This window comes from Otolemur garnettii, unplaced genomic scaffold, assembly GCF_000181295.1.
Source record: "Otolemur garnettii isolate 467f Iridium unplaced genomic scaffold, OtoGar3 scaffold00062, whole genome shotgun sequence".
NCBI classification, from domain to species: domain Eukaryota; kingdom Metazoa; phylum Chordata; class Mammalia; order Primates; family Galagidae; genus Otolemur; species Otolemur garnettii.
In genome coordinates this window covers 7961329-7983854 of record NW_003852457.1, presented here as the reverse complement: position 1 = coordinate 7983854, position 22526 = coordinate 7961329, and the positions used below count along the sequence as shown (strand labels likewise).

Sequence of the window (22526 nt, the reverse complement as noted above, 5' to 3'; positions counted from 1 at the left end):
GCCTCTGTCTGTGCAGCGAAGCCACAGAAAGTCAGTCCTGAGCCTCTGTCTGTGCAGCGAAGCCACAGAAAGTCAGTCCTGAGCCTCTGTCTGTGCAGCGAAGCCACAGAAAGTCGGTCCTGGGCCTCTGTCTGTGCAGTGAAGCCACAGAAAGTCAGTCCTGAGCCTCTGTCTATGCAGCAAAGCCACAGAAAGTCAGTCCCGAACCTCTGTCTATGCAGCGAAGCCACAGAAAGTCAGTCCCGGGCCTCTGTCTATGCAGCGAAGCCACAGAAAGTCAGTCCTAAGCCTCTGTCTATGCAGCAAAGCCACAGAAAGTCAGTCCTAAGCCTGTCTATGCAGCAAGCCCACAGAAAGTCAGTCCTGAGCCTCTATGCAGCAAAGCCACAGAAAGTCAGTCCTGAGCCTCTATCTGGCGTTCTGAAAACCCACGAGAGGCCCTGAAAATAATTGTTCTTCCGCTCTACAAGAATTCAGTGTCCTTTAACACAGAGCAATGGTAAGCCACACCCAGACGATGGGGCTGGGTTTTGGAGTCCTCTTTTATTCCCTCTCTCCTCTCTGCCAGCCACTGTGCTCACAGTAAGAGCAACTTCTGTTGCAAAGTGACGGGCACGCTGCTTAGTAGATGCCACTCTGTGGAAGATGACTGAGTTATATTATACAGAGCCTTATAGCTCCAAATCACTTCCCTAGACATTATTTTACTTAATACAAAACCCCAAGGGACAGAAAAGCACAGACATTTTTAGGGCCCACAGTAACTGCAATTCTTCTTCTTTTATGGTTGAGGATAGTAAATCCTGGAAGCTGAGCGCTAGAGGCCACCTCACCAGTAAACGGGTGAGCTAGGATTCAAATCCCAGCATTCTGACTCTAAATTTATCAAACAAGCCTCAGTTTATTCTACCACACAACCTCGTTCAAAATAAGCCCAAGCAATAGTGGTGACCGGGCACTGATACTCACTTGACATGTGGTGGGGTCTTGGGAACAGTACTGGTTCTTCCCTGGGGATGAATGGCCGATCTGCAGGAAGATCACCTGAAAAGCACAAGAATGGCCTTCCAAAAGTCAAAATGGCATGGCTTCCAGGGATGCACATAGTCAGAGAATCATAACGCCTTAAGGATAAAGCATTCTCAAAATATATAGGGAAATGGTAACCGAGAAAGGGGGAAGTGATTTGTGCAAGATCACACAGCAATTTAGCAGCACAGCGAGGCTTTAAACCAGTTCTCCTGCCTTTCTTCCTGCTGGAACCAATACAGTATTAAATAAGAACCAACTTGGTTTGTTGTCCCACCATGGCCCTCCTCCCAAGCTATGTTTCCCTCATGGGACTTTCTCTCTCCCATGATGTGTCCTTACCTGTCTGTAGATCTTTGGGGGCTGACGCCTTGGTTGGACTTGGAGTCTGTGTACCAGGAGTGAATGTTCCTGGGATGAGATGAAAGACAGGTGAGCCTGTATCTTTTCTAGGGGAACCTGATCAGGAAAGGAAGCCATGTGCCTCCAGTCCTGCCCAATTCAACCAGTATGGATTAAGCCATGTACTGGGAAGGGTGCTAGGGATTCAGGGATGAATGAGAAATAGGACTGCAATGGAGGTGCTCCCAGTATAGAGAGGAAATGGGCAAATCCCACGGGTATCTGTGAATAGCATGATGGGTTGGTTGGAAGCCTGCTGACACTGGTAAGACGGGGACGCTGAATGGGAGAGTCATGGTATGGAACAAGAAGTGTCCAACACGGGGCTTGTGGCCAAAGAGAAAATGTCTTGGTGTACACATCAGACGACCCCTCAGTGCTGGGCTGCAAAATAATGCATACACATTTTTAGAGACATTATCTATGAATTACTTTTTGAAGTTGAATTGAATTACAGTAGCAATGTGTTGTATAATGTTTGCTCCAAAAATGGTGTTAATCAAATGAATGCTATCATTACCATGTGATGGGCAAAGCAGTCAAAGAAAATGTCAAAAACATGATTGTTGCCTGAGGAGTGCAAGACCGTTTTGAAGTGCTACTTGAAATGCAAGACCGCTGTGGAAGTGTAGCCACAATGAAGGCAGAACCTCCAGTGCCTAGCAATTGCGCACACATTTGTGTGAGTTTGGGGTACCTGGTACTCAGAGTGATGTGCACAGGGAAGATCTGGGAGGCCTCTTTTTAGCATGTTCGTAAAGCCTTGGTTTGAGGGCCACTTCAAAACTCTGACATTCCTGTCAAGATTCTGGCCTCTGGCAAAACCAGCAAAGCAGGCCCCTTTGAGGGGCTGAGAAGATCAAACAGGCGATTTCACTCATGTGGACACATGGAAAGAAGGAGTGAGGGTGAGATACAACCCGAGCACAGATGATGGGCACCCAGTGCGGCCAGGGCAGGTGGCATCCACTCTGGGGCAAGTAGCACAGTAGTTAGTGAAGAGAATGGGCCTTCCAGGCAGATGTGCAAAGACCCTGACGTGTGAGCAGTGAGTAGTTCTGTGTGGCTGGAGACCGAGGGGAAGGGGTGAGGTGAGACCATGCAGCAGGCAGGGCACAGAACCTGGCTCCATCTCACGCAGTGGAAATACTGCTGGTTACTTATGAAGCTTCTCTGCTAGGCTTCTGGGTGTTGCAACATTGAATTCAACACGGCTTGCACTCCTGTGGACCACTGTGTCAGCACCAGAGATAAGCATGTAACACATTCACACAGACACCATGACAGGCAGGGGGACGGCCCTGGAGCAATCTAGCATTTTCTTAGGATGGGTTATCGTCTTCTTTTGATGTCCCTTCATGCTTTGGACTTTAAGCACCCAACATAGGAGTCAGTGGATGCTTGTGCCTGAACGTGTTTCTATGTAGTTCTTAGCCACACCCAAATGCAGAGTTTGCTTGTCTACCAATCACAGAGGGTCAGAACTGAAAGGGACCCAGGACAAAAGCACATGCACACTCTCCTCTGGAGGGTGTCTTGTTTGCCACTATCCTTTCCAAAGTGTGTCTCCTGAAGCCAACAGCAGTGCCTCCACTGTGGGTAGTGTGCGGCCACTGCTGTGGTGGGACTTGCCATTGACTGAGAGCTTTCTGGGCACCGTGCACTGAGACAGACGTAGTCTAAGTTAATCATCATAGAAAGTCCGAAACCTCCCACTTCATGGGTGAGAAAACCAAGACTCAGAGGGTTAAGGAAAGTGTCCAAGGACACAGGGTAGGGAGTAAAGCCAAGATTTCAGCCCATGTCTGAAACAGAGACCAGAGCTCACAGTCCCAGGACTGTGCTGACTGCTGTCATCCACTTGGCCAAACTAAAGTACGATAGTTTTAACCTTCCTACACACACACAAAAACACATACACGCACACATACACACACACACATATGCCTAAACCAACTGAACCCATGCCATCATGTCAGGTGTCTATGTAATCAGAGCTACCAAAATGGCTCTCCCTGGCCTGTTTGTGCAATTGAGATTTTGAGCCTCAAGTTAAGACTTCACATTTACATCTATAAGATTTCAATACTCCTCCCTGTATTCCTTAAGAAATTCAATATTTTGACAACTTTTATTGATTGCCTACTGAGTTTCACAGGAACCTGAGATTAAAGACGCGTGTAAGTCTTGAAGAGAACATAGTTCAGAGGGGAGTTAAGTCAAGTTTACAGACACCGACAGCACACTTATGAGGATGTCACCATCCATTCACCTCCATTGACCTTGACGGGCATAGAAGGGCTTCTGGCCAGACTGCAAGTATCAGAGCAAGAGATTTGAAAAAGAAATGAAACCTTTTGTCTCCTTGTAGGAGTAGAAAATGTGGGAAATTCATGAAGCTGGAATAAAGAAATAAAAATCAGTATGACTGTACTTCCCAGGTACAGTCTTACGTACAAGGTTAATATGTTATGAATTTCTTTTCAGTCCTATTTTGCTTTGTTTTCTATTCTCTGTTTATATATATATTTGTTGAGATGGAGTCTCACTGTGTCACCCTTGGTAGAGTGCTGTGGCATTGCAGCTCACAGCAACCTCAAACTCTTGGGCTTAAGCAATTCTCTTGCCTCAGCCTCCCAGTAGCTGGGACTACAGGAGCCTGCCACAATATCTGGTTGTTGTTTTTGTTGTTGTTGTTGTCATTGTTGTTTAGCAGGCCCTGGCCGGGTTCAAACCCACCAGCCCTGGTGCATGTGGCCGGTGCCCTAAGCACTTAGTTTCAGGGGCGCCGAGCCCTATTCTTTGCATATTTATTATATACACACACATGCACATACGCATAAATACATATGCACATACAAAACTTAGATTGCACTCAACAATTTCCCTCCTGCTTTGTAGACCTCAGGCCTTCCTTATAACACGCTTATATGTTAGTGTGTATATAATATTTGCATATGTTACTAAGGTGTATGTTATGTCGCATTGCATATATGTATAACATAATGCTATTAATGTAATTGTATTAATACTAGGCCAAAATTAGGAGGTTAAACTGTCTTGAGGAAATAGTGTTGACTTCCAGGCATCACTCCTTTAATGGACAGAAAAATAAGGAAAAGGAGAAGAAATTGAGGAATGGGCTTACATAAAGGAGAGAGGAGGAAGAGCCTCGTGAAGCAGGAGCTTTCATTCATTCAAAGATGGGATGAACAGGGTGAAAGGGAGGAGGAGGAAGTCTTTCTTAATAATCACTGTGCCCCTTATATTTATGTCTGCACATGGGTTATATTTTAAACATTTAGAAAGATATTCAAGACAATGCTAAATTTAATTTGAAAGGGGGAGGGAAGGAGTGAGCCTCCTTTCTTACCTGGGGTGGTGCTGGTCTGGGGAGGGCTGCCAGGCATGGCTGTCATCCCAGGAGGCCCCACCAGGCTAACTATGGTCATGGCTTCCTCGGCCCCTGCAGGAGATAATGGTGTGGAGGGACCTGCTTCCCAGGGGGGCCCTCCAGGTTTTTTCTCACTGATGGTCTCAGACAGTGTAGAAGCCCACGTCTCTCTGCTGGCTGTTACCCAAGGAGTTCTGGCCATTCCCATGGTAGCTGCTTCTTCAAAGCGACAGTAACAGGTCACTGATATGCTTGGCCACTTTGATTCAGACATAAAATTGTCAAGACATTGGCTTGTTATCAAAGGGCAAATGCAAGGTCCATGTGTAATACAGATAATCCAGGGGGATTAAGCTGTACCCTGAACTGAAATAAACTGGGCAAACTAAACTTTAATTTTTGAAGCACTAATTATTAAAAAACAGCTGGGTGTGGTGACTCACACCTATAATTTCAGCACTTTGGAAATCCATGGCAGGAGGTTGGCTTAAGGCCAGGAGTTTGAGGTCAGCCTGGGTAATATGGAGAGACCCCCCCCCATTAACACACAAAAATAGAAATCTTAGCCAGTCATGGTGGTGGGCACCTGTAGCCTTAGCTACTCAGGAGGCTCAGACAGGAGAATAGTTTGAGCTCAGGAGGTTGAGGTTGCAGGAAGCTATGATGATGCCACTGTACTCCAGCCTAGGTGACAGAGTGAGACTGTTCAATATTGAAACTAAAAAAACAAAAAATCCTTCCCAGTCTCTTAGACACCCCCCAATCAGTTACTGCAGTGTTTTTCAACATTTTTTTTTAATCTCAGGGCACACTTGAACTATAGTTAAACTTCTGTGGTACACTCATATTATGCTGATCAAAAAAAATAAAGAGTATTTTAATTAATGATCTTTAAAAGTTTTCATAGCACACCTAAGATCCTCTCACAGAACACCTGTGTGCCATGGCACACTGGTTCAAAATCACTGAGTTGGAAAATATGTTGATGAGGTCAGTGGGCTGTTTCCTGAATTTAAAAACTATATTTCTAATCATGTTACACAGTGAAAATATTATGGGATTTGAGGTGAGGAGACCTGAAAAAGTTAGTTCTGCTCCTGCTTCTTTTATGCTGTGAACTTTGGGGCAAATTAGTTAACATTGTGCAGCTTTGTCATTAAAATGAAGGTACCACTACTAACATTTGCCCTGCAACATCACAGGATCGTTGTGAGTTAAGACAAATTTTTCTTCATTGCCCTTCTAAAATTTATTAGATGTATACATAATATACATTCCCATAGTTGAAATTAAAATAATTTTTTCAAGTTTTGCAAAAACTAATCCTATTAGAGGATTTTAAACCTGTGAGTTAAGTGGGGAACAATTTCCCCCTTTAAATTATTTGGATTTCTCATCCAGAACACGGTAGATCCCTTCAAGTATTTACATCCTTTAGTTCTCTCCCTGAAGTTTGTAGTCTCATGTCTCCTTTTAGGGTGATAGCTTGATTTTTATGATTTTTCTTGCTACTAACAATTACATTGTTTTCATATCATCCCAGAAAGTTTTCTGCTTTTGTTCAATTGTCATGATGAAGCTCTTGTACTAATCTTGAATAGTAAATCTAAGAATTTTCTAGTTAGTGAAGCTGAGTCTCTTTCTACACCAAGCAGTCAGCCTGCTTTCCTTGTCCCCTTGACTCTATCAATCCCTGCCTCCTTGGGGAAGCCTGTGTCACCCAGCCCGGGTCTGTGGGCTCAGGAAGGAAAGAGAACATTTGTGGATACGCACTTTTGACAGCTCGCCTAGTGTCTGGTCACAGACACCTGTGAAAAATGAATCAGTGAATTCTGATGGCTGGTCCACTGTTGGAACTCACTGAGATAGTATTGCCTCTCAGTAGAAGGGTCGTCTCTGTCTCACATTACTTTCTAACAGGAAAGGAGGGATAAGCTTGCCTTTGGGTCTTCAGCAGTCACATACAAGATGCTGGGCAGGAAGAAGCCTCTGGGCAGGCACTGGCCTCAGCTGTCCCCACTGGTGTCTACTCGTAACACAGTCTTGGCATCCTTATCCAGCTTATTTCAGGTTGACCTAAGCGTGCTATAAAATGCTGACTTTACCATTTCACGTAAAATGCTTGCCTAAAGTGAAAATACCTTATGCCTCAGTGTTCTGCGATTGTGTGGCATTGGGGGAGGCTGGGTGAACAGTACCAGGGTACTCTGTGTTGTTTTCACAACTTCTTGTGAGGCTTAAACTTTTTCAAAATAAAAAGTTAAATAGATACATGTCAGCAGTCCGATATGCCCATGACATTTGCTGCCTTAGCTTGGTCCTGTTGGACCCGTGCTGGCCCCTGTAGCTCTCCCCCGTGAGGGAGGCTGATGCACAGCTGCCGGTGGTGAAGGGATGCAGGGAATGACTTCACTTATTTATGTGAGAGCCAGAGAGAGACACCGCAGAGGGGAGGAACGGGGGGGAATGCATCTTACCCAAGGTGGGGAGGGTCTGAGAGGCAACGCCCCCTGTGGCTGTGACCCTGGCAGGAAGCTGGGGAAGCCCACCTGTGCTCAGAATCTTTTCTCCCTCTGAAGGAACAGGTGTCTCCCTCCAGGGAGATGTTCTCAGAGCAAACGCCCAGTGTGTGCTCTGGGCCCAGTGTGGGGGACTTGTACTGGGTAGTATTTGCAGGCTTCTGGTCGTGGGTCCTGAAGTCCCAGCGGTCCCCCTGGTAGCTGCACCTTCAGGGAGACAGGCAACGCTAGCCTCACATGCTTGACACTTTGGACATGAAAAACTATGCAACCAGAGAAAGGTCACTGGACGATAATTACATTGAAGGCAGGGAGCCAAACCTTATCCCAAACAACGCCAAATGCCACCCAAAGAAGTATTTCTCCTTGAATGATAAATTAAGCTAAGTTATCGGTCTCCAACAGAGCTGTGTGTTGAATCATGGTGTACAGAATGGAAGACTGTTAGTCCTGAATGTGTCGGGCATGGGCCATTTCTGGAGCAGATCCTGAACCCAGGCAGAGTCCCTGCCCACCTCCAGCCCTCAGCCACTCCCTGGTTCTGGGACTTGGACCCAGCTCTGGTACAACACAGCTAAACAAAGCACCTGGGGCAGCTGCAGTCTGGAGTGCACCAGGCCTGACCCTCGTCTGGAGACCGTGGCAGGAGAGTGGGAGGTAGCACCACCCAGGGCGCCAGACACCCTGCTGGTAAATGTGTGATTGATAACAAGGGGTTTCTCTGGTACTCACCCAGGACGCCAGACACACTACTGGTAAACGTGTAATTGATGACAGGGGGTTTCTCTGCCATCTCCCAGAAGTCAGAAAGATTCCTTCCTGCAAAAGTCACAGTAATGAGATCAACTCTTAGGTTTGTTCTGCTGAGGGGTGTGCCTAATTCTCAGCCCAGAGAGCTCGTTGAGGAATGGCTGGTGGATCACCTGACTTTCCCGTCATCACGCAGATGAAGATGCAGTCGGATTCATTGCTTGGACTCACTGTAAGACAAAGCACGCACAGTAAGGCCGAGCAGTGGGTCTGAAGCTGTGAGTCTTTGGGTCAAACAAAAATTATGCTGGGAGTGCCTAGTTTTATATATTATAGGAAAATAAGGCTAACTCCTTACTCCCAACACAGCTCTGGTTTTTGGATTTCTTTCTTTCAGTTGGCTGATGTAAGAAGTGACGAAAGGGACACCCCCGGGGTCCGTTTCCAAGCTTACAACACCAGCTCTGTCACTTAGTAGCTATGCAAACATGAGTCTACTGCTTGGTCGCTCCAGAACTCAGATTACCCTTCTTCAAAATGGTGAAGATTCAATTTGCACAATATCTTATCTGTAATCCCCAAATCTCAAAATCTCCGTAAAATGGAATGTTTTGTGTGAGTTTGGTACCAAAACTCATTTGGTGGCAAAACCTGACTTGACAGATGTGAGGCTACTATAGTCTTTATCTGCTGTACTTAGCGTAAAAGGCCATTTTGCTGAACAACCACTAACAGGTTTGATTAGAGTAGGCGTCCCTGGGTGCTCTGGGAAGTGTTAGGTCACGTATAGTGAGATACCCTATTAGACCTTCAAAAGTCTGGAAACTTATGAATTTCTAAACCACTCCTCCCTGAGGATGGTGCTTAAGGAGTGTAGATGAAGCTGTGTGTCCCTATAAGCAGGACATTGAGATGATGTGTGGGGCACCAAGTATGTTACCTAGCAGATAGAAGAGCATGGCAAATAGTCAGAATAACAATTATTGTTAGTGGTAATTTGTGACTATTATTCTATACATTAGCACAGTGACTAAGAGTGGGCTGAGAGCTGAGTGGTCCTAAGCTTGTTAGGTAACCTCTCTAGGACAGAGTTTCCTCACCATCCAGGGGAATAACCCTAGCAGGTACTCCATGAGGTGTAGTGAAGGCCAAGGCGAGGGGATACGTGGAAAGCCACGTTTCCTGTTAACTAGTGATAGCAACCATTATCCTTTCTCCCTTCCTCCTGCTTTGAAGACAGTCCTGCTCCACAGTGAGCCCCACCATCTTTCTGCTGAGACCAACTGTTGAGCTGTTGGCTGGATCTGTACTTTTAAAAGTGGGTCCCCGGGGGATATGCTCTGCCTGGCAGTTACATGAAGCCAGCATATAAATGAGGTATATCTTTCTTAATTGCAAACCAAATTCTGACACCAACCTTGAGCAAAATATTCAACCTCTGTGGATCTCAGCTTTCTCTACCTTAAAACATGACCATAGCTCTATACCAGAAACTGTTCTCTTGAGTCTGCCCAGATTCTTCCAATTTTGAGCCTTGGATTCTTCCTCCGATTTTCAGGACCCCGGGAATAGCTTTATTTGGAAGATGGTGTTAGTATTTTGAATACTGGTGTTAGAATCTGGACTGCACTGATTATCCAAATAAGGCTTAAAGGTCCTAGCAGCCTGGCCTGCGGCAGAGGCTGGGAGTGGAATCCAATCAGCTACATCATCTTCCACGGCGACGTCAACCCTCAACGTTGCCGAGTATTTGCAAGTTGAACACACCTGAGAGGATGGAGGTGGATTTAAAAATCTCTGTGAGGTAGCTGGTAGAATTCCCAATGATATCCACCAGTAGGGCTGTAAAATCTGCAAGACAGATTCAGGAGGTTGAAATTTCTGATGCAGAAACTTAAAGGGGAAAGTATGTTGTATTTGAATTCTTCAGAGTAAGGTTTACAGGTTTAACTGAGTTTAGGGTATTGAGAACTACCAACTATTACATAGACTAGAGAAACATTACTAATTCTAAAAAAGAAAGTCTTAAGGCCAGGCAGACAGGAAACTTTTTGATCCACCGTTATAATTTCCTTTCTTCCTCCATCATCCTCTCCCTCTACCCCTTCTCTGCTAACACCCAACAGCCACTGTTGAATAATGCTGGCTTTTTTCCCCTGGGTTCCTCCTATCCCATTTATTTCATCTGATTGTTTTAAAACACCAAATCCATCGGATGGGAAGCAGACCCATGGACATGCAATCTAAGTTTACATCATTTTGGATTTTGGAAATTCAATGCTAAATTTAGTGGTGGGTTATCAAGTACACACTATCAAAAGAGATCAGGCCCTTCATAAAGTGACCCCCAGGAGCCTCCTCTACTGCCCACCTCACCAAGAGGGTGGATGGGGGGAGACAGAAACTCTGCTCAGAAAGTTCAGGTTGTAAAACCTTTGTGAACTTTCTGAGCAGGGTTTAAATGGGGCCATTGCTTGATGGCAGGTGCTGCTGGCCAGTGAAATTCCTGATATACTTCTAGTCAAAGAGCTGATACCTCCTATATGCGTGTGTGGCTTTCTAGGATCCAGCTAAAACAAGGAGACAAGATTTGGGGATCTCAAAAAGTGATTTCTGAAACAGGAAGCTTTTTGGTTTAGCTGGATTATTTCCCATCATGCCTGGTATAAATACCTCTTTCACTCCTGAAGGGGATTATGAGCTGGGACAGGAGCAAGCTGAGTTTAAAATACAGAATCCAGAGAGACAGGAAAATGGGAGGTGACAACTGACAGAATGTGTAGCATGCTTTGACTGAAGTAGGCGGGCACTGCTATGCATGAGTCAGTGCCATGATACGCTCTGACCACATCAGAAGTGATAGAACTTGCCCAAGGACCAGCATACCAGGCAGAGCTTGGATTTCAGCTGAGGTCTGCCTTAGGCCAAGGCATGCTATTTTATAAGTAGTTAACTTATCTGTGGATCAATGCTTTTTAAACAATTATTTCAAATGTGTGGAAATATGCTTTGGCTTGTGCAATAAGATTTTTTTTAATTTTATTTTTATCTTTCACACAATCAGGCAAGGGACTCACCCAGCACAAAATCTCACCCCCAGAAGAAGCTAATAAAATGGTGAGAAAGATATGATTATGAAGAATTTTTTCCCTTTCACATTTATTTTGTTGATGAGATTCACAGGACATTAGCTATTCCGTGAAGTATCTAACACATAGTACTCATTAAATATTGGTAACTATTATCTTTATAAGTGTCACCTATTTATTTTAGAAATTCCACTAGGCTGGGGAGAGAGCTTTACACACAAAGATGTTTGATGTAAGATTATTTATACAAAGAAAAATCTAAATCTAACTAAAAGTCCAAGAACAGAATATTGGCTAAGAAAATGCTGGCATTTATAGGTCACATAGCCATCACAAGTATTTATGAACCTTGTAACATGGTGGAAAATATTTTTAATATTTTTAATATTAGATTAAGTGGGAAAACGAGAAGGAAGCTTTAGTTTATCTCACTGGGGTGGGGAACCTGAAGCCTTGGGGCCATATGTGGCCTTCCAGATCCTTGAGTTCAGCCTTTTGACTGAATTCAAATTTTGTAGAACAAATACTTTGAATAAAAGAATTTGTTCTGTGAAGTTTGGATTCAGTTCAGGGGACTTACAGGTCTGGAAGGCCACAGGTGACCTTGGAAGCTGTTCCTTTTATTCCATGTGAAAATTAGAATTTTTACCGTGGACTATAAACTTCCATATGATCTGTAACACTGACCCACTTCGTCCTCACCAATCTGAGTTCATTTCCATGACTCTCTAGCTCACCTTCCCCTGCCATGCTGTCCTCTCTGGCCCTCACTCTGCTCATTTGCCTAGAACACTGACCCCAGGAACCACAGGGCTGGGCCCCCACTTCCTGATGGTCACCCCTCGACCCTCACCTCCGTACAGGAGACTGTCCTGATCATCCCACACACGGCCACATTTCTCACCATGACTTTCTTCCTCACCTTTCCTTCTGTTTCACTGTCCTCAGGGTCAGGCTCTCAGCTCACATACCATTTGCTTATATACTCTTTGTTCTCATCTAAAAATCTAAGTTCCATGACAGCGGGAGGTGTGTCCACTCTGCTGGGTGGTACCTGCTCTCTGCCACACCTACGGGAGTATCTGGCTCATAGTATGGGCTCAGTAAAAAATCGCTGAATGGATAAATGAGCAGTGAGAAAGCAATTGTCTCTTCCATTTGTCAGGATTCTCTAAATGTAAGTAATGTGTAATACTTTTAATTATAAAAGTAACTCATGGATACACTGTCATCAGAAGAAACGTTCAGACACTGTGAGGCTCCCTTAATCAACATTTTTCCACTCCAAAACACACACTCCAATCTTCTTTTCAGAGGTAATCACCTATCTGGTGTCTAGATAAGTATTTTTTAAATAAAGAATATCATGTCCTTTGTGTTATTTTGTAGCTTTCTTCTTCTAATTAAAGACTTCTTAGGAATTTTTCAGTGCTCAGGCCAAACTTGACCACGATTCACGCAGAAACACATTGCCTGTGTCTGCTTTCCACAGTTTAATTCTAGAGTGGATTTGCCATTTTTCTAATGGCAGATATTTAGTTTGTTTCCAGATTTTGTGATTTTAAAAAGTGTTTTCTAAACATTTTCTTCTTGCCTCTGCACACCCAGAGGGTAAAACCAAAAAAAGAACTTTCTGGGATAACAAATGCACACATATTAAAGCATAATAGATATCACCATATTTTCCTGTCTTCCTCTGAAGAAAAAAAATAATACAGACTTATCTAACGGGTCATAAACAAAATTGGAAAGCTGCAAGCCTTGTAGTCAGCCGCGCTCACCTGATAAGTCATTGGTCCGATTGCTGACACAGTAGCAGTACCTCGCGGGGAACCTGGCAGCGTCCACAGTCTTCAGTTGAGAAACTGTGGAGAGGAAGGACTCACACAGAGACCCTGACTGTGTGCAGGCCCTGCGGCCGCCGCCGCCACCCCCAGCACCAGCATGGAGACGAGCAGCCAGCACTTACTGTTGTAGATGGCCACAGACAGCTTGTGGAAGGCGAAGGAGCTGTAGGAAGTGACGCTGAGCAGGGAGAAGAACTTCTTGCTGTCTGCCAACGACATCGGGGAGAGATGCAGACAAAGGCCACCAGCGCAGGAACAGACAGACAATGACGTGAGCCCGCAAATAGATAATACAAATTAATGAAACAATCGGCAAATGATAAATAAACTGTAAAATGATAAACATGAGAAATGATAAACTAAAATCAAGCTAAGCCTGACGACCCAACTGGGGTCCCTTGGTGGTATTTCCTGATTCACTCTTAAGCTGTAGCAACTCCTATGAGAGTCCCAGGTGTGGGTCCTGAGGCTGCTGTAACAAATTACCACAAACTGAGTGGCTGAAAACTTTAGAAGTTTATTCTCTCTCCTTTCAGGGGTTCTTGCGGGGGAGGGGTCTGTTCTTGTCTCTCAGCTCTGGTGCTGCCTACATCCCTTAGCTTGTGGCCACGTCTCTCTGCCCCATCTTCATATCACCTTTTCCTCTTTGTGTGTCTCTCTGTGCCTCTTCCTCATCAGGACCCTGGTGATGGCATTTGGCACAACTCAGATAATCCTTAATTATCTCCTCATCTCATGATTAGATCTTTAAATTAATCACATCTGTTGCCCTGTTAATCGTCACTCTTGTGACGTATGAGGTAGTATCCACAGGTTCTGGCAATTATGAAATGAATATCTTTGTGTGGACTGCTAGACAAGGTAAAACAGAAACTTTTTTTTTAGACAAGGAGTACTAACATGAACAGCCAGGCTCGGTAACAGATGGATGGGCATCATACCAACACTTAATGCCTGCTCTCGGTTTATGTCCGGGAAGCAGTGTGGTGAGGGAAGGTCTGAGAATCAGCCACCTGCATCAGCTCACTGGGCATCCTCGTTAAAAAGGCACATTCCTGGGTGTGAACCCAGAACTACTCAATCAGATCAGAGAGAAAGAGGAGGGTTGAGTAACCCCTAGGATTCCAAATTTTAACAAAGTCCTCAGGTGATTTTTTTACTTGTGCAAATTTGTGACCTACTGAGATAGTTGCTGAAATGGAAGAACCATTAAGCTTTGGTGTGTCCAGATCCCCAGCAGCACCCATTCCCGCAGGCTCCCTGCTATCATCCTTATAAAGCACCAGGGCCAAACGCTGGTGGGGCCCTGGTGCTGTTTTTATTAATATAAGCCTCTTTGGAAGAATGAGGCAAGTGCCAATGTTGAATAGCCTCAGACTCAGGTTTTTCATGTTTTTCTGGTGGTAAAAATTACCAAAAGCACCTGGAGATAATGCACATTTGGGCTCCTTCCAAGATCAACTGGATCAAAGTCTCAGGGGCAAGGATCTGGGGAGCTGTGTATCTAATAAGCAGTTCAGGTGTTTCTTACCATGCAGAAAGTCTGGGCTGGATCACAGCCTGCAGTTAAACAGACCTGGATTCTAATTCTACCTGGCAATGAACATGCCCTAATTTTTGCCTCTATAGAATGGGAATGGCAGTGCCACCTCATGGGGTTACACCAGGATTAATTAGTGGCCAGAAATGTTTTGAGCTTTTTAAAGGTACAAGTTACGACTTTTGAGTCTGCAGCATTTTGCAGAATCCAGCATGAGGCCTGGCAGGGGAAAGAACACAACTGATAAGCATCCAGGGCCAGGAGGGTGAGGCTGTTTAGATCAGCCTCTGCCTGATGCTTCAGCCTCTCCACATTACCCCCTAGAGGCAGACCACTACCGTCTTACTGTGCACCTCCAAGGCAGTGCTATCAATGCGACTCTCATGAGCAGACTGGAGGCAAGGGCCCTATCTTTGTGACTGCAGCTTTAGGCATTGGGACGGGGATGAATAGCCCATCAAACAATATTGATGAGTAAATAACCGTGCAAACAGGTGTGAGGCCACCAAGCACAGTTGCACAGCTTGTATACTGCACAATCCTAGGAAATGCCGTTCCCATAGGTGACAGTGCTGAAAGGCATTCTCCACCCTCCTGGTTACCTATACATTACTCATACTGTTTACTTTCTGCCACTCTTCCACCCTCTGGAGTGGAAGCTTCCCCAGGTCAGGGAGTTTTATCCTTTATTCATTGCTTTGCTCCCCAATACTTAGAATGGTACTTGGCATGTGATAGGTGCTCCAAAGATACTTACTGAACAAAGTGGAGTTTAACTAAGGAGTGTGCCCTAGGCTTCTCAGTCATTCATTTGGTACACACTACATATAAAGTCTTTTCCTACAAGTCATGAGAACATAGAAAGGAGATTAGAATAATACCGTAGGCACTCAGAAATCCAGAATCACATTAACTCAATCAGCGAATGCTTCTTGGAACTTTACAGCAATAAAGTTATGATTACAAACATCTGCACCCATGCCATGTGAGGAATGCTGTTGGCTCTCAAGATGCCCGTAAGTCTTCTACTTCATTTGGATGTTTTCAGTCTCATCTTGACATAGGGAAGACAATGTGTTCTCCACTCTGAACATGGAGCAACAGAGACACAGAGCGGCCGTGTGTCTTCTCCAGGTCAAAATGAGGTTTAAAAGAGAAGCTGGTACAAGACAAAAGGGGCCCAGATTGTGCTTTAAAAAACGATTACCTTTTAAAGCTCTGCTCAACATCCCATTCACGAGCTCTGTCAGGTTAAGTGCAGACAGATCGATCGACCTTGCAGGTAGCTCTGAAACAGATTCAAAGATAACATCACTGGCAGGCTTGTCTCAGCAACAGAAAAAGTCCCTGGTTTCCAAACCTCCGAGATGCACTTGCTCTTTGGACGTGGGCTGAACACACGCCAAGTGCCAGGCACAAGGGATGGAAGGCAAGAGGTGGTCCTCATCCATAAGAGGTGACACCCAACATAGTGACACAGGGAGTCTGGAGAAATCCAAACGGAGGACAAGAAACTCCTTTAACCACATTTGATCTCTTTAGTTGGAGAGAACCCTAGAGGTTATAGGAACCATCTCATCGTAATGGAAGCCCAAGGGCTTCGTAGGATTTCTCAACAGCTCTGTATTTGTGTAACAGTGAGCCTCAAATCTTGAGTAAGCATTGACATTTTCTGGGAAGATTTGTTAAGATTCCATGATTTCCCTACGTGGACTCCATTCTTGGAGATTTAAATATAATTAGTCTGGGATGTGATCCAAACATCAGGAGGGGGACAAGCCCCACCAGGAGCTGGTAGTGTACAGCCGAGTGCAGAAACACTGCTGGGCTAAAATCTGCCCCCTGCAATTCCTAGTTACTCCTTGAAAATTTAGAAACAACAGCTGACAAGGTGGGTCCAGGGTTAACATGAAAAGATAAAAGCCCAGCTGACAAGGTGGAGATGGATGCCAATGCGCCCCTTTATAGGTTTACAAAGATTGTCTTTTTCGACTGTTACTTACTGTTCAAGTAATGACCGGAGAGATTCCCCTACTGAGGGCACTGAGGACAGAGGTCAAGGGTAGTGGGAGAGTCTGCTCCTAATCCCCAGCCCGGGCCACCATGGGATAGGGGAGGGGCTCACCTGTGGTAGCGAGAAATGCCACCGCCTTCTCCTTCCTCTCTCCTCCTCTGAGGCCAGACCCTGCCGAGGGAAAAGGCTTCATGAGAGAAATGTGGGTCTCCAATCCTAGCCCAGGAGCTGAAGAGGCCTCAAGGCCACCACTCCCGCAGCTCTTAGCCTAGGAGTGTCAGAATCCAGGGACACTGAGGAAAGGCAGGCTCGGGACGCCCTGTTCCCCCTCTTCCTAACCCTACTGTCTTTGGGCAGGTTGTGGACTGGAAAGCCACATTTCAATAAATAACGCAAGGTGATTCCAAGGCAGGGGGCGTGATCCACCCCACTCCTCTACTAGGCTGGGACGCTGGGGCTCAGAGAGAAGCAGAGTGCCTGCATTTGCACAACTGAGCAGAGGTAAGGAAGGGCCTGGAACCTGCCCCTGAGAACTGCAGCACAGTGGCCAAATTATTCGGCCTCTTGCCAGTTGGCAACCTTCATGCTACCAAAGAAAAAAGTGTCAAATTTTTTTTGAAATATCGGAGACATTCATTCATTCGTTCAACAGCTACTCACTGGGGGCCGAGTAACACACTAGCCACGGGTTATAAAGTGGTTAGTGGGAGAGAGGCAAGTCTCTGGCTGAGAGAGCTTCCTGTCTGTGATTTTGTCAGGGAGGAGAGTCAGGGTCAGGGCAGGGACAGGTGAGGAATGTTACTCCAGGGTGCTGTGAGAGCCTCCATCAGGGCACTAACTCTGTGTAGGGACACGGGGAAGGCTCCTTGTGAAGTGGCATCCATCTGAGAGCAGAAAAGTCAGTTATTTTGGATCAGACAATATATAATTATACTGCATTGATTACTATTGTTGCAATGATTATTTTTCATTTTACATTCAGAGGAAGAATGTGCTTTATGTCCATTATATAGATGAAAAAACCAAGACACAGAGTCTGAAAACTGTGCCCAGAGTTCCAGAGTAGGTCAGGATTTAGGGCTGGCCTAGTTACCTGTTATACCAAGGAAAGCCCCGCCATCTTCTTTCTTAACATCTTTATTCCCAAACACTGAAATCAAAGTTTTCATGAGTAAGATAGTATCCCGGAAGTACAGCCTCACACAATTCATAACATCCTTAGAAATCATTTTGTCCGTCACTCTCTTCAAAGGATGAGTAAGCCAGGACCCCCAATAGTTAAATGATGTACTCAACTCCCACGTTAGGCTAGTGGCTAAAATGAATTTAGAACACAGGTATCTCAGCTCTTTGTCCATATTATTCTCCCTTGCTTTTTATTTTATTTTATTTTAGTAAGAAAACCTGACATGAGATTTTCCCTCTGAACCCATTTTTCAGTGCATCTGCAGGATTGTCACTCCCTGTGTTATGGAGCGGACGTCTAGGACTTACCTTGCATAACTGAAACTTGGTACCTGTTGAACAACACACTCAATCCACCATTCCTCCTCCTTTCCACCCTCGGTGACCACCTTTCAACTCTGTCCTGTGAATTTGACTATTCTTGAGACCTCTTGTAAGAGGTATTTGTCCTTCTGTCACTGACACGTCACTCAGCCTAACACCCTCCGGGCTCTTCCATGTTATTGAGCATGGCAATGTTTCTTCTTTTTTAAAAGACTGAATAGTAATATACTGTGCACATATCTGAGCCACATTCCCTTTATCCACTCATCCATTAGCAAATGACTTCTAGGTAGTTCTCCTTGCTTCTCAAGAATTCTGTTGAAACTGAGGTCAAGTCAGTTTTATCAGTTAACAAGCTCTTTGATCAGACATCAAAACTTCTGGAGCCAGAGGGAGGTGGGGACTATAAATTCCTTTCCCCACAACAGGGCTACCAAAACAAGGGGTTATGTTACAACAAAAGAAAGTCTAAGATAGACATCAGTCATTAAGTGCGTCTGTCAATCAACTGGGTCCCTAGCTTGGAGGAGGCCAGCTCTGTCCCTGCAGGTGCCATCCCTGAGTGGTAGTGGACCCAAGGGAGTAGCTGTGGTAAGATCTGTGGGTGGCACTATTAATCTTGCTTGTCGCCTGCCTGGGCAACAGAGTCCTCCATGCAGGCCAAGGACCCAGGATCATCTGAGCTCTGGATCTCCAGGCTGCAGGGATGCTGTTGGCTGTGGGGCTTGTGGGATTCCCGTGTCTTTCCAGACTGAATGTTGCGCCTTGTGCAATCTTTCTTTCCAAGCACCTTTCTTGCACCCCACTCCTTCCACCAAAGAAAGCATTATTTCTACCACTGTTTCTTCTAATTACAAATTCTTGGGTGGATTTTGGAAACAGTATTTGCATTGTGAGCCATACACCTTTGAAGCCCAGGTTTTGGAATAGTAGGTAACATGGAAGTATTTTATAAAAAACTGAATTGCCAGACAGAGCATATAAAGCCCCTGTTCTATTTTTGGATGAAAAGACCACCATCGTAGCATCTTTAAAATGGAAGATACCTGGCATTTGTTATACTTCTCCATGCTTAGTATTTTATTACCTTTTGTCCTTTATGATAACCTGTGGAGCAGAACCTTAAATCGTTCCCATTTAAAGAGAAGTTTGGAGGATCAGATAAAAACATTATGGAAAATGCTTATACACAATACATTGGAGCAACTGGCATCCCAGAGAAAGGGAAGTGGACGGCTGACGGAGCATTTTAACCATAAACACTCTTCTAACTTCTGCTATTTGAACCACGTGAATGTATTTATTAAAAATAAAGTCCTAAAAGTAAAGAGTAATGATTTCCCCTCCCAACCCAAAAGCATACCATAAAATCATCCTGTTGTTTACCAACAATTTAGGGACAGAAACCTGGTCCCTGATCCTCTTTTTCTGCTGCCGTGTATTCACCATCTCACTGCACAGCTAACTTCATACCACCCAAAAGGAATAGCAAGGAAAGATGAAAGGATTACCAAGGTGATGATGGCCAATAACAATACCTCCCATTGCCAAAACCTCCTCCCCTCAGGAGAATGTCACGGTCCTTGTGGGTTTAATAAGATCGTGAGAATCCAGGTAGTCAATGAACCATAAAGTAAAAAGCCGCTTGTAGGAGCTATTACAGTGCTTGTTAGAGCATTAGATATAGACCCCACTTCCATTAATGGCTGGAGAAAACGAGACTCAGAGACATCAGGGAAATTGCTCTAGAACAGGGTGAACCAGGGAGGAGCCCCTGCCCGTTTACCTGGTGTAGGTAGGAAGGCCAGTCCCTTTTCTTTCTTGGCTTCTCCTTTAGCACCAGTGAAGCAAAACAGGTTTCATCAGAGAAATTATAACCCAGACATAGCATCAGAGAGAGTTTAATTCAAAATACCTATTCTATAGGTGAGAAAATGAAGACCTGGATTTGTGAAGTGACCTGCTTAAAATCCCAAATCTAGTTTGTTCATTCATTTAATCATGTAGTTAGCAAATACTTATTGACCAACTATAACAAAATGAATGGTTGGTGATGTTGTAGAGCACTGAGGAATTGCTGGTCAGTGTGTGTGTTTGGAAGGCAGACACGAGAGAAATGAACCCAAGGATGTAACCATAAACAGTGTCGAACACTTAAAGGCAACCGTGAGAGTGGCTAAAAGGAAGTCTGAGCTAGTCTCAGGAATCGGGAACTGGGAGGAGCTATTGAGCTGGGATTTGAAGGATGAGTAGTATTTAAGTAGGATTTTACTGGCTGAGGGAGTATAGGATGTATACAGAACAGCACATACCCAGCATATGAGCTGGGCTTGAGCATCACTTTAGGGCAGCGGTTCTCCACCTGTGGGTCATGACCCCCCCCTTTTTTTGCAGTTTTTGGCCAAGGCTGGGTTTGAACCTGCCTCCTCTGGCATATGGGGCTGGCGCCCTACTCCTTTGAGCCACAGCGGCACCCAGTCATGACCCCTTTGTAACAATGAAAATACATCCTGCATCTCAGATATTTACATTACAATTCATAACAGTAGCAATTACAATTATGAAGTAGCAACGAAAATAATTTTATGGTTGGGGGTCACCGCAACATGAGGAACTGTATTAAAGGGTCGCGGCATTAGGAAGGTTGAGAACCGCTGCTTTAGAGAATTGAAAGGCAGTGATGGAGTGGCAAGGCCGGAGAAGGTGGAGATCTGAGAGAATGGTGATGACAGGGCAGCCAGGGTCCTACAGGGCCGGTCTGTAAAACACTGGGGACACTACGTGAAGAGGAAGAGGAAGTCAATGAATAATTTGGGGCAGGAGAGAGACGAGAGAGAGGAACCTGGAAGGTGACGGAATGAAACATCACTCAGGCTGATAAGTGGAGAGCAGAGCTTGAAGAGACAAGAAGAGAAGCTGATTAAGACAGTTTTCTCCATAGTCTAGAAAAAGGAAATGACGGTGTGGACAGGGTGTTAACTGCAGAGGGGAAGACAATTCTACTGTGTAAATGGGACTCAGACAGTCAGGGGAAAACAACAAAACTGGGGAATCTATTATTGCCGTCCGGATCAAATTCATTTAGGATTCTGGGCAGAAATGTTGGCTGCTAAGGTTCTCTAAGCACAGTGAATACTCCAACTTTGTATGTGGGACACTTTTGGAACTCTGACCAGACCCACCTGTGTTCCAAAGGGACAGGACACATACCAGGCCCAAGCACAGCCTCACCAGAGGACCACGTAACAGGAATCCAGCCATCTTTGCAATACTCAGGCCACCTGGAGGGAAGCAAGCAAGAACGTGGAGGCACCTGGCCAGATTACTAACCACAGGGATGCACGATGTCCTCTGGGGACAGTGAATGGGGAGTCACTACAATTACTATCTGAAAAAGGATTATTCGAGTTAGGAGAGGTTCGGATGCCTGCAGTAACACATTAACTCCAGTTTCATTGGCTTAATTCAACAAAAGTTGACTTTTTGTTTACAGTGAATATTTGTGTATATTTGCAACAATCTGATGGCTCTGCTCTTGAGGCCTCCTGTTAATATAGGCTCCGCCATGTTGTAGCTCTCTCTGTAACTGTGGCCTCCTTAGTGACTGATTCACTGTGGCGATGGAAGGGAGAGAACTGCTTGTTATGCGCCAACTCTAAAGCACTCTGGCAGGAAGCAACCCATTCACCTGTGCTTATAGTGCATGCCAGAATTAATTGGTCTTAACCCATTCACCTGTGCTTATAGTGCATACCAGTATTACTCCCATGGTTGTGCATGACTGCAGGAAATCTGGGAGGATGGGGGGTGTGGGGGTGCATGCACACTCAGGGAGCATTAAGAAAATCTGGGAGGATGGGGGTGGGGGGTGCATGCACACTCAGGGAGCATTAAGGAAATCTGGGAGGATGGGGGTGGGGGGTGCATGCACACTCAGGGAGCATTAAGAAAATCTGGGAGGATGGGGGTGGGGGGGTGTATGCACACTCAGGGAGCATTAAGGAAATCTGGGAGGATGGGGGTAGGGGGTGCAAGTACACTCAGGGAGCATTAAGGAAATCTGGGAGGATGGGGGAGTGTATGCACACTCAGGGAGCATTAAGGAAATCTGGGAGGATGGGGGTGGGGGGTGCAAGTACACTCAGGGAGCATTAAGGAAATCTGGGAGGATGGGGGGGTGTATGCACACTCAGGGAGCATTAAGGAAATCTGGGAGGATGGGGGTGGGGGGGTGCATGCACACTCAGGGAGCATTAAGGAAATCTGGGAGGATGGGGGGAGTGTGAGCACACTCACAGAGCATTAAGGAAATCTAGGAGGATGGGGGTGGGGGGGTGCATGCACACGCATGGAGCATTAAGGAAATCTGGGAAGATGGGGGTGGGGGGTGCATGCACACTCAGGGAGCATTAAGGAAATCTGGGAAGATGGGG

General features: G+C 45.3%; 1 protein-coding gene across 1 annotated transcript in view; it reads right to left on the bottom strand.

Moving 5' to 3' along the window:
* Nucleotides 1-21354, bottom strand: part of HHLA1 (HERV-H LTR-associating 1) — a 32341-nt gene extending 10987 nt beyond the window's left edge. Inside the window, exons 1-13 of the mRNA XM_003792873.1 lie at nt 21276-21354; nt 19880-19939; nt 16696-16755; nt 15778-15858; nt 13153-13236; nt 12965-13048; nt 9862-9945; nt 8268-8324; nt 8077-8163; nt 7303-7551; nt 4805-5038; nt 1372-1440; nt 970-1044 (exon numbers count right to left, since the gene is read on the bottom strand). Coding sequence (XP_003792921.1) covers nt 970-1044; nt 1372-1440; nt 4805-5038; nt 7303-7551; nt 8077-8163; nt 8268-8324; nt 9862-9945; nt 12965-13048; nt 13153-13236; nt 15778-15858; nt 16696-16755; nt 19880-19939; nt 21276-21354 — 1303 coding nt within the window. The remainder of the gene's footprint in view (nt 1-969; nt 1045-1371; nt 1441-4804; nt 5039-7302; nt 7552-8076; nt 8164-8267; nt 8325-9861; nt 9946-12964; nt 13049-13152; nt 13237-15777; nt 15859-16695; nt 16756-19879; nt 19940-21275) is intronic.
* Nucleotides 21355-22526: the final 1172 nt, after the last annotated feature.